The sequence below is a fragment of the Vombatus ursinus genome, unplaced genomic scaffold (genome assembly GCF_900497805.2).
Source record: "Vombatus ursinus unplaced genomic scaffold, bare-nosed wombat genome assembly UNPS02011431.1, whole genome shotgun sequence".
NCBI lineage: Eukaryota > Metazoa > Chordata > Mammalia > Diprotodontia > Vombatidae > Vombatus > Vombatus ursinus.
The window spans coordinates 1,591,902-1,604,581 of NW_020951209.1; the positions used below are offsets into that span (position 1 = coordinate 1,591,902).

Here is a 12,680-nt window from a genome sequence, read left to right on the forward strand (position 1 = left end):
GAGAGAGAGAGAGAGAGAGAGAGAGAGAGAGAGAGAGAGAGAGAGAGTCAGTCTTTGGCTTTCTCCCCACCCAGAGTTACAATGGATTTGATTTTTATATGGGGAAAGGAACAACAAGGAAAAAGAAACATGACACTCCTCTCTGTTACAAACAAGTTATTATGGTTGTAAAGACTCCTTATTCCAGAGTTAGGGACTTCTTTCCCTTGGTATGATTGACAATACTGATTCACCTTTAGGGCAACATGGTACTGTCTTGGGGGATGTGAATAGCTCAGAGACTTGAATTCCTATTCCTTACTGTCTGCCAGGAGGATGAAGTGAGATTACAGTTCTCTTAACATTCTGTGAATATCTGACCCTTGCAAAAGTGTGTGATTATGGCAATTGCTATAAAATGTGTGTTGGATTCAAAGGGGAGGGATTTGGCAGGTAGCAGTCCTTTGAGAAAGGGCAGTAGATCTATGTGCTTACACATGTTATCTGGCCCTGATTTACCACGTTGCTTTAGTTGCTCAGCTCCCAGGTTGAGCTCCTATACAAGTACAACTCTTAGTATTTCAGAGAGGACAGTGAATCACAAATTTTGGATTGAGAATTAAAAGAGCTGAATTCTAGTCCCATGTCAGGTAGTAGCTAGCTGTGTGACTGTTTGGGGTGTATTTTTTTGCATTATTTAAGAGTATTTTATTTTTTTCTAATTACATATAAAAATAGTTTTCAACATTCATTTTCATAAGATTTTGAGTTCTAAATTTTTCTCCCTCCTTCCCTTCCTTCTCCCATTCCCAAGATGGCAAGCAATCTGATATAGGTTATATATATACAATCATGTTAACCATATTTCCACATTAGTCATGATGTGAAAGAAGAATCAGAACAAAAGGGAAAAACCATGAGAAAGAAAAAAAAATCAAAGTGAAAATAGTATGTTTAGTATGTTTTGATCTGCATTAAAACTCCATAGTTCTTTCTCTAGATGCGGACAGCATTTTCCATCATGAATCTTTTGGAATTTTCTTAGATCATTGAATTGCTGAGAAGAACTAAGTCTATCATAGTTGATCATCGCACAATGTTGCTGTTATTGTGTATATTGTTCTCCTCGTTCTGCTCACTTCACTCTACCTGTGTGACTTTAAACCAATCCTTTAAACTCCTTCAGCTTCAGTTTATATGTCTCAAAATGAATTTTCATGTGAAATTCTAGCCTTTTCTGGCTATTCAGTTATTTCCCTTTCTCTTTTTTACCTTCCATGGAGCAGTTATGGTCTTAGCTATTTCCCTAGGCTTTGTCTCAGAGAAAAAGAAATGTTCCAGGCAAAAGAGAAAGTTGTTTTTATTTTTCTCCTGTAATGGACAAAAGACAGTCAGCTAGGGGTGCTTTGTAATTTTATCCATTTTTAAGAAGAATGAATTCTGTTCTCCAATCTTTCTCCCCCACACTGGGTTTTGTTTTGTTATGTTTAAGTTGTTTCTCAGGGTCTTCCTTAGTTGGTGGATTTTTAGCCAGCCTAGTCCTTGGCAGTACTAATTTTTACTGTTTCTCAAAGCCCCAGAAAGCATTGATCACAACTCCGGGTTAAATAAGTAACATTTAATACCTCACAGCTTGGGGTAAGTTTTATTACAAGGCCATTTCTTATAATCATCAAGGAATTTGGAAGATTATTTTTTTTTTTCATTCTTGTGCACAGACCTCCAGAAGCACATGATTAGCTATGTCGGATGACTCTTAAAGTTAGTTCCGAGGTTCAAGAAAGTTGAACATTTTAAAGCTCTGTTATTAAAGCTCTACCAGTTATTAATTTGTGGTATATTTGTTGTTGTTGTTGTTGTTTAAAACAGTGATTTGCATGGTTGGGGCATGGAGTCTCAAAGGAAAAGGGGTCGGGAACCTGCGGCCTCAAAGCCAATTGTGGTCTTGAGGCCACAGGTTACCCACTCCTGGTATACACTTCTGATTCTGGTTGTCCAGACTGACCTAACTGCCTTTTTGAGACACAAAGTATGGGAAAAGATCTCTCAGTCTTAGGAAAATTTTGATGGTTATGTTGAGTGTTTTGATGTCATAAATTTATCTCTCTACTTTCCACCCTAGATTCTGTGCCTTGACCACTATTTTAGTGTGGAAGAAAAAAAATTAGTACTGTACTCTGTATTTTAGGTACAAGTCTGAAAGAAACAGTTTTTAAATTAATTTAATAGTATTCTAAATTCAAGCATTGTTCTGCATGGAAGGAAATATCCTAACCTGCTGAAACCCTTTATTCCTGTGAACATCTCTCAAATATAGGACATTTTAAAGTAATGATGTAATAATTTTAAATAAAAATAAGCAAATAATATTAAATACTTTTGTTACCTAGGTGTGACAGTGGTGTGAGACAGTGTGGTACAGTGTATAAAACACTGCATCTGAACTCAAAGATCCCAGTTCAAATTTTGTCTCTGATACTCAGTACCCATCACTTGGGCAAGTCATGTAACTTCTCAATTTCCTCCTTTGTAAATTAAGGGAGGTAGGCAAGATGGCTTTTGAAGTCCCTTCTAACGCTAGTTCTCTGCTGGTTTGTATTTTTGTTGTTGAAGAAAGAGTGCATGCGTGGTATGCTGGGAACCACACTGGATGCAGTCCCTGCCTTCCAGGAGTTTATAATCTAGGGCAAGGAATTATAACAAGTGCACACATTAAATAGCTAAAGAGTGCATATACAGACTACTTTAACCACATGTGCTAATATATGAAGTATAAACAGTATGCTTAGTCCCAGCCCGAAGTATCCTCCTTATGCATATAAATGATCATGCTCCTCTTTTCAAAAACTTCTGGTAGTTTCTGCTGCCAGAAAGGAGAGTTCAAAATTTTTCCTGGCATTCAAGGACTTCCAAAATGACACCACACTACCTTATCAGCAATATCTCCTATTACTCTACTAAATGGAAGCCCTGATCCAACTAAATTAGACCTTGTTGAAAGCCAATTTCCTTTCGTATCAATTAATAGTGGAAGTGCCCCCGACTAAACAAGAGACAGAGAGAGAGACATGGGGGGAGAGAGAAAGAGAGAGAGGGAGAGAGAGAGAGACAGAGAGACAGAGACACAGAGAGAGAGACAGAGACAGAGACAGAGAGAGACAGAGACAGAGACACAGAGAGAGAGAGTCAAAGAGGATAAACTGGAAAATTTTGATTACATGAAATAAAAAAGGTTTTGCACAAACAGGACCAATGCAATTAGAAAGGAGACAGGTTACTGGAAAAACACTTTTATAATAATTTTTCAGATAAATGTCTTATTTCTAAGACATATAGGGAACCAAATAAAATTCATAAAAATAAAATCCACTCACCAATTGATCAATTGACAAAAGATACGAATAGGCAGTTTTCAAAGGAAGAAATCCAAGCTACCAACAAACATGAAAAATGCTCCAAGTAACTAATAATTTGATAGATGCAAATTGAAATAACTCTGATGTTTCATTGTAGACTCATCAGATTGGCAAAAAAAAAAATGACCAAAAGAAAAAAAAAAGAATGACAAATATTAGAGGGGCTATGAAAAAAGGAAAAAAAAACACTGTTAGTAGAGATATGAATTGGTCCAGCCATCCTGGATAGCAATTCGAAACTATGCCCAGAAAGTCACTAAACCGTGCATACTCTTTGACCCAGCAATACCACTCCTAGGTCTATACTTCAAAGAGATCAAAGAAAGAGGAAAAAGAGCCATAAGTACAAAATATATAGCAACTCTTTTTCTTTAGTGGCAGAGAATTAGAAACAGAGGAGTTCCCCATCAATTGAAGAATGGATGAATGGAATGTAATCATTTCCTAATATACTGAATGTAACAATACTACTGAACAGTAAGAAATGATAGAAGGGATGGTTTTAGAGAATCTTGGAAGATTTGTATGAAATGATACAGAGTAAAGTAAGCAGAACCAGAAGGACAATGTTTACAGTAAAAATAGCAATGTAAAGATAGGTCAAATTGCTTGAGGCAGTTGGAACAAGCAGGACATGGGATGGGAGGTAAGATGCAGGATGTGACCAGCCAGAAAAGTGATTAAAGACTATGCATTGAAGCCCCCATGTTGAACTTGTCTGTGTGCTTTCACAAAGCACCCTCAATTCCAGAACAACTCTTCCCCTCTCCTTTCTTGTTCTCCTTGCTTATCATCTCCAGACTATGTGATATCCCAGGCATTTTGGAGTCATGCTTGTTCTTCCTATTCTCTTGTCCCCTTCCATTCCACAAAATTGTATTTAAACCATACCTTTGACCTCGCTAACTGCCTTTGCCTCCTATGGGAAGCTCACTTAGGGGAGCAGGGCCTGACCTATCCTCTACCTAGCCCACTGGGGCTCGGCCTCATAGGGAGCAGGTCTGCTTGGGTACATCACCCCAAAAATGCCTTTCTTTGACTTGGAGACTGTCGGAGTGAATTCTTTCAGAACACTAAGCCCTGCGTGTCTATTCCTCATCATTTCAGGTAGCACCCCAACATTCTTGAGGTCCACTCTTCATCACCATTGGCTACAGAGAAGGTCTAAGTGAATTCTTTCACACCTGAACCAACTCTCCCAACTCTAACCTCAACAAAATCATTAAGCATTTATAAAGCACCTACACTGTACTAAGTGCTAGAGATATAAAGAAAGTCAATCACACCTCCCCTCCCCCAGAGTCCCTCCTTTCAAGGAGCTCTCAGTCTAATGGGGAAGTTAGCATGCAAAGAACTATGTAGAAACAAGACATACAGGATAAATTGGAGGGAGTCAGGAAAAAAGTCTTATTGAATAATTTGAGATTTTATTTGAGACTTGAAGAGAGTCAAGGATACCAGATAGTAGAGATGAGGATGGAAGGAATTTCAGGCATGGGTAACAGCTGGTGAAGATGCCCAGAGTCTGGAGATGGAGTATTGCATTTGAGAAATGACAAGGAGGTCAGTGTCACTGTACTACAGATTTCATGGAGAGGAGGAAGGTATAAAGAAAACATGCAAACAACTTCGAGAGACTTAAGGACTCTGATCAATGCAATGAACAACCTTATTTCCAGAGAACTGATGATAAAGCATGCTACTTGCCTCCTGACCAGGAAATGATTGATTGAGGTTGTGAAATGACACACACTTTTCTATGTGGCCAGTAGGGGAATTTGTTTCACTTGACTATGCATATTTTTAACAAGGGGCTTGAACCTGTGTTCATTTTAAGGGGAGAGGCCTGGTGGAAGAGAGAATAAATGATCATTAATGTAAATTAAAAAACAAACAAACAAATAAACATAAATTAGACCTTGTTCCATTAACATACCCTGGGCTCTTCTGACTCTATGTATCTTTTCATGCTTCATGCCTGGAATGCCTTTTCTCCCTCTTCACCTGTCAGATTCTTACCTATCTTTAGAGCAAAATTCAAATGCCACCTCCTCTATAAAATCCTCCCCATCCCCCTCAGCTACTCATGATCTTTCTCTTGTGACGTAATATAGCATCATTGGCATTTAACAAATATCGGTTTACCTAATTAAATTCTATTTTTAGATATTGTCATGTTTAAACAGAAACAATATGTAGTGGCAAATTTCAGCCAAATATTCTTCACTGTAAATCCATAAAAAATCATTTTTCTTTGCAATCTCTCAAACTTTTCTTTTTTGTTCTTTCTCCAGTTCCAGAGACCGAATGACTTCTCACCCCCCTTTCGCTTTGGGACTGTGCCCAATGGTAGCACAGAGAGGAACATTCGCAATAATTATCTTGAAATGCATACTTACATGGGAAAATTCAACCAGAAGGGTGTGGATGATGCACTGCTCTCTCTGAAGACAGGGTGAGAACTCTAAGCTCAGACTCTTTCATAGCAATCTTATTTCTAAAATTCCTAAAAGAAATGATTTGCTAAAAACTTTGAAAAGGGACAGGCTCAAAGGAGAGAAGAATAAATGGGAGGCAGGATAGGATGGAGGGAAATATAGTTAGTCTTTCACAACATAATTGTTATGGATGTGTTTTGCATAACTACACATGTATAGCCTGCATGGAATTGCTTGCCTTCTCAGTGAGTGTGGATGGGGAGGGAGAGAATTTGGAATTCAAAAACTCATAGAAGTGAATGTTGAAAACTAAAAATAAATTAGTTAATTAATAAAAATGATTTGCTATCTAAATTGTTTATCTCTTCTCAGTGCTTAATATAATGTTCTGCATATAATAGACACTTAACTAATGTTTATTGACTTGAATTGGCATACCAGAATACCCTATAGGGTGCTAAAAATTTGTGTTTAATGAGATATGATTATTTCCTCTTCCCAAGAGCTTTTGGCTTAAAATTGGCAGTAGCTATGGGAGACATTTATTTTCTTCTGTTTTTTTTAAAGATTACCTTATGATAGCCATGAAGAAGGGAAGAAAAATAGAGGATATGCATAAATGGGAGAGAAGAAGTAGTATAGCTATTAATTATGAAATGAATACTTCTTCACTGGGAGAAGCCAAAGATGATCCTGGGATGTAGGCTTTGGAGATGATAGCGATGGGGGACTGGGCTATGAGAGGCAACCATGAGAAGATGGTAGAAATGCTTTCAGACACAATTATGAATGTATTGGTTGAGTTGTCATTTCAGCTTCTCATGACAGTTTATTATTCCTGATCTATTTCTTAATTATTGCTAATATGGTTCTATTAATGCATCTATTTGTTTATCTACAACCACATTGACATTCTCTCCCAATGGTTGTAGCTTTGGGATGACACTGACTAGGAGGAATTTTATGGAGAGCCCTAAAGTTAGCCTTATTTGATCCATGATAAACAACTAGTGCCTTCCCCGTCAAACATGCATACACACACACACACACACACACACACACACACACACACAGAACCTATTTTGTAAATACTGTTACTATACCTTTATATGTCCCAACCTGAGTCTTCCTTTCTTTTAAAAAATACTGTTAAATTTTGCTAATTAACATAAACACTAAACAAACTGCAAAGTCTATTTATTAAAACCATTAAGCAAATCAATCCTAGTGTTTATGATTGATCATATATATGGCCCCATACTTTTATTTTGCAGTTTATCTTTTGTTAAAAAAATGGAAGACTGTACCTTAGTAGGCTAGTACCAACATTGTCCACTGAACTGATGTTTTGCTGCCTTGATATCTTTATATATTTGTATTCATTTTGTACATTTTTAGATCTGCTCTCTTCATTATGCATTGGTTAATAATCTTCCTGTATTTCTTTGAATTTTTCACATTCTGTTGTTCCATATGTAGCTCACTAGTACTCCACACATGCACATACCATGTTTCTCACAATCATTTTCTAATTATCAGGGACATCTTTTGTTTCCAACTTTTCCCATCAGGAACAGTGCCATTGTAACATTTTTCTCTATCCATGACTTCCTCTTTTGAGGGAAAGAGCATTAGTAAATCTAGTAGTGAAATTTCTGCATCAAATATGAGTAGTTTTAAAATTTTTGTAAATTATACAATTCTATATTGCTTCCCTAATGGTTGGACCAAGTCACAGTTTCACCAGCAGTGAATTAGTATGCCTATTTTCCCACAGCATTGCTCACATTGGATTTTTCCATATTTAGCCCTTTTTGACAATTTGATGGATAGAAACATCCTCAGAATTGTTTTAATTTTTATTCCACTGATTATTTGTGATTTTGAGCACTTTTTTCACATAGTTTGCTAATTTGTGTTTCTTCTTTTGAAAACAAAGAACTGTCTACTTCATTTTACCATCTATATTTAGGAAAAGATCAAGCCTTACTTTCATAAAAATGTTTCTTTCCATGTGGAGTTACCTGGAACCTTGTATCTTCAGGAACATAGTTCCATAGTCACATTAATTTAAATTCTGTTGTAACTCTTTACTGAAATTTTGTGCTTGTGTTTTCTTTGTTCTCTATCCTGCTCAGGAAGCTGGATGCCTTCATCTATGATGCCGCAGTCCTGAACTATATGGCAGGCAGAGATGAGGGATGCAAGCTGGTGACTATTGGTAGTGGAAAGGTATTTGCCTCTACTGGCTATGGCATTGCCATTCAGAAGGATTCCGGATGGAAGCGCCAGGTGGATCTCGCCATTCTGCAGCTCTTTGGAGATGGTGAGTTAGGAGATAGGAAAGTACCTATTGATACATACATGACAACCTTCCTTGATTCCATCAGATTTCAGCTTTCCCTGCTTTCTGTCCTGCCCATTCTGGATATTTCACAATAGTGGAGAATGTCTATGACCACCTCATGGATTGTGGAAGTAAAAATAATGTCAGGGTTGCATATTCAGCTGTGACAGGACATTGTATATACAAAGTGTGATCTTTAGAGTCAAAACCAAAAAGGTGGCTTTTGTAGGTGACTCTTTTGTTTATGGGAGGACCTGTATTGTTTATTTGTACTGACAAGAGTCAGAAAAGCAACCTTTTAAGGATCTACCTGCATCACCATTCTCCAAGTGACATCAGTAGTTGGAAGAACCAAAGTTTGAACTAAGAAATGAATAAAAATATATTTGAACTTTGGAGGGAGAAGAGAAGGATCAACCTGGATTGTCTTTTTTTTTTGGTATCAATGCTTTTCTAATTGCACTATAGAATAAGATGTCACTTAAAGGTAATAAAAGAATTCCTGTGTGCAGAAGGTTTGCAGTAGTGGTACAATGATTAGTGGAAAATTCAGAACCACTGAATCAGATTAGACAGCCCAAAGGTCCAGGGTTTAACCAGACTACAGGTTATAGAACAAATTCATGAAATTATTTAGGACTTTGCTATTTAGGCCAGAGTTAGAGTGTATCCCAAGTCACCTCTCATCTTTTCTTTTATGTTTTCTGTATTTCATATATGAGGAATCAAAAACACAAGAGTTTTATTTGAAAAGTGTTGAGATGGAGTAGGGCTGAATTTGGTGGTGATATTTTATCAACATTGGTTCACCTTTATCCCCAAAGTGCATGTTTTTACTATAAAAGCAATAAGCCTAAAACCCTCTTGAGAACTCTTTTCTATTTTCCTTTTTATTCCTCTCCTAAAAGAGAATTGGGATGAATCCAACTTGATCAGCATTTTTAGATAAAGGAAAAACTATTGCCTCAAACAGAATGCTTCTGAAATATGTTGACTTCATTCTCTGGCCTTGGCCTCACATCTCCAAGTGCCTGCTGGATATCTCCACTAGGATGTCCTGCCAACACCTTAAACTCTATAGGTTTATAACTGAATTAATCATCTCCAGAGAGCAGAGATAGAAACATTGAATGGAAATAATAGCTAGACAGATTTCAGTACAATATTGGGAAGAACTTCCACATATTTTTAATGTTCAGTAGCAGAACGGACTGCTTTACAAAAGAATGTGCTCTCATTTCTATTCCCTTTACTGTATTTATTTGTTACAAGTGAGGATTCAATCAGGAGGAAGAGGGGTATAGGGAAAGGATAATTAAAGCATTATAACATTTTAAAGAAAAAAATAATGAGCTCCCCATCCACTATAGGTGAATATGTATATGCTATATGTCTACATGTCAAGGACACTATAGAGGGGACTCATGAACTGGGAGAGAGGTTGGACGAGATGATCTCTAAGGTCCTTTACTATTCTAAGATTTGGTGATTCTTTGATTCACCTCAAATCAGTTGCTCTAAGGGTATTGCTACTCTCCCATTAATCCCGACTGGAAACCTTACAATTACACTGAACTCTTCCCTCTAGCTCTCTCTTCTCTCACATCCAGTTAATCATCAAGTCCTATTGATTCCACTTTTACAATTATTCTCACATTGGTCCCTTCATTTCTATTACTATGGCCATAACCCTTATTTATAGGGTTTACTTATCTTATGCTGGGACATAACCTCTTAAATAAACTCTGGTTTCCATGCCTTCCCTTATAATCTATCTTATTCACTACTACCAGGTTAGGAATTCTAAAGCATTGATCATATCATTGTTTAGAGAAAACAGTCCAAACTGTAATATGGCAGTAAAAACCCTATAAAAGCTGATCTTTACCAACCTTTCCCATTATTACCTTCGCTTACTTCTCTACACAAACTACCCGCTCCAGACAAAGTGGTCAGCCCATTGACTCCCAGACAAGTTTTTTCCTTCCCCACTTTTCTAACTTTTCTCATGCTATTCCCTCTGTTCAGAATATCCTCCCTATTCTAGCCCCCATCTTCATCTCTCTCTCTCTGTCTCTCTCTCTCTCTCTCTCTCTCTCTCTCTCTCTGTGTCTCTCTGTCTTTCTCTCCATACATACATACACATATATACATATAAACATATATACATATACATATGTGTGTGTGTGGGTGTATGTATCTATATCCTTCAGGTTGTAAATCACTCTGGCTGGGAGTGATCATTCCTTTCCTATTGTAATTGACTAACTTGCATTATAGTTATTCCTGATTTTGTCTTATCTCACCTCCTAAATTTTATGTTTCTGAAAAGTTTAGACTATAACTTAAGCACTTTTGTATGTACTGCTTTGTATATAGTGGGCAATCAATAGTTATTTAATAAATGCATACAGGGATGAATGAATATGTTATAATAAAAACAAACCTCTGCTCATTTTCTCTCTCAATTTTATTTCATAATATTTATTCATAGCATTCTTTTTCCTCCACCTTCTAATTCTCTGTTTTCTCACAACTTCTTTCCTTTACTCTCACTCCCTAATCCCCATATTTGCTTGTCTCTAGGGGAGATGGAAGAACTGGAAGCTCTCTGGCTTACTGGCATTTGCCACAATGAAAAGAATGAGGTCATGAGTAGCCAGCTGGATATTGACAACATGGCAGGTGTCTTCTACATGCTGGGGGCAGCCATGGCCCTCAGTCTCATCACATTCATCTGTGAACACCTTTTCTATTGGCAGTTCCGCCACTGCTTTATGGGAGTTTGCTCTGGAAAGCCTGGAATGGTCTTCTCTATAAGCAGAGTAAGTGCTTTTCTCCATAAAGTTGTGGCTTTACATGGGATATTTGAGTGTACTGTTGTGCAAGGAGGGTAAATGATTGGTAGTTCATGCCGTCCAACCAGTACCTTTGCTAAAGCACAAGAAAACTCAAGATGCAAGGATCTTTGGAATTTTTCATGCCCTCATTTTGAATTAACTTGGACAATGGGCATAATTCTTTTTTTTGTGATATTTTGAGACGACTTCAATTAGAACTAAGGGAATGAAAAATGGACAGTGGCTTGACATTTTCCCAAACTTTTTTTTATCATCATTAATTGATGTAGTAAAACACTGTGATAAAGAATAGAATTCAGGACCTGGAGTCAGAAAAACCTGACTTTGAGTCCTTTTTTTAAATACTGATCAGCTATCTAATTCTAGGCAAATCACTTAACCTCTCTCAGGCTCAGTTTTCTCATCTCTGAAATGGAGATAATAATAGTACTCAGGGGTGTTCTGGAGCCTAGAAATGATTGTTAAAATTTTACTGTAAGCATTTACAACTTGGAAATCAGCAATGCCATAAATGAGGGCTTACTTTTTTTATTGATTTTCTACATTTTAGAAAATGGTGGAGAAACTGTTAATAATGCACATTTAACTTAAAAGTATGTGTATACAGTTTTCCCCCAGAAGGCTGGTTCTAAAATATTTCCCAGCATACTCTTAATGAAACCCATCTCAGAGGGTTGTTGTGTGGATCAAATGAGATAATGTATGTAAAGTGTGTTCCAAACCTTAAAGTACTATCTCTGCCAGCTATCATTACTAGTCCACAGATTTGCTAAGTTTCTGCCAAATTTTGCTCACCATGGCCTGTTTTTCTCACTCTCTCATGGAAAACCAACAATGAAGGCATCGATCTTTGTCCTCAGATGCCACTCACATAACTCCATTCCTCTCTGTTTTAAACATTGATATTAGGTGAGAGGACCAAAAGAATGCAGCTCCAGGATACAAGATCCTTATATTTGAAAAACTTCCTAAATGTCAGCAGTTGAATTTAGAAGTAGAATTAATTAGGAAGAGGGGAATGGGATACTGACCTTTCATATCATTTTCTAATTTGGGTTGTTTTGTTCTTCTTCCTAGCTCTAGAACTAGAAACAGATGTAGGAGTATTCACTGAGTGCCTTCAGTAGGCTTAGACAATCAATGATCTGTCCTACGATTCTGATCACAAAGCTACAAACATAGCCGATAAGCACAAACCTAAACTTGAACAATTAAAACCTCTTTATTCTTAAGGTCCAATCCTCAAGTTGTTCAAGTAGAGCTTTTGTAAGGAGAATTATTTTTTTTTCTCAAATAGTTTCAACAAGTCACTTTCTTGTGGATTCAATGATAAAAAAAAGACAATTCTCTATTTCTTCTTTAGCCAACAATGTGTTAAGGTTATTCAGTAATATGTGAAGATAGATATCATACTGAATCTACAATTCAGTTTCTTGTTTCCTTTGCTGACTTCTGTAGCTATGCCTTTTTGTTTCACTAAGGTCACCTTGAAGATATCATGTACATTATAACTACAGGACAGGTGATCCAGGAGAAACTGAGATCCAACTATCTAGTTTAAGGTTTAGATGCACTTAGATATTCCCCACATTCTTTTTAGCTTAGCTTCAAATAAATTTGAACTCTATCAGAACGCAAG

The 12,680-nt window shown here is 37.0% G+C and overlaps 1 protein-coding gene across 1 annotated transcript in view; it reads left to right on the forward strand.

The window, feature by feature from the left end:
* GRIN2B (glutamate ionotropic receptor NMDA type subunit 2B) overlaps window positions 1-12,680 on the forward strand; it is a 458,209-nt gene that overhangs the window by 442,862 nt on the left and 2,667 nt on the right. The window contains exons 9-11 of the mRNA XM_027856453.1: window positions 5,690-5,850; window positions 7,972-8,159; window positions 10,767-11,005. Coding sequence (XP_027712254.1) covers window positions 5,690-5,850; window positions 7,972-8,159; window positions 10,767-11,005 — 588 coding nt within the window. The remainder of the gene's footprint in view (window positions 1-5,689; window positions 5,851-7,971; window positions 8,160-10,766; window positions 11,006-12,680) is intronic.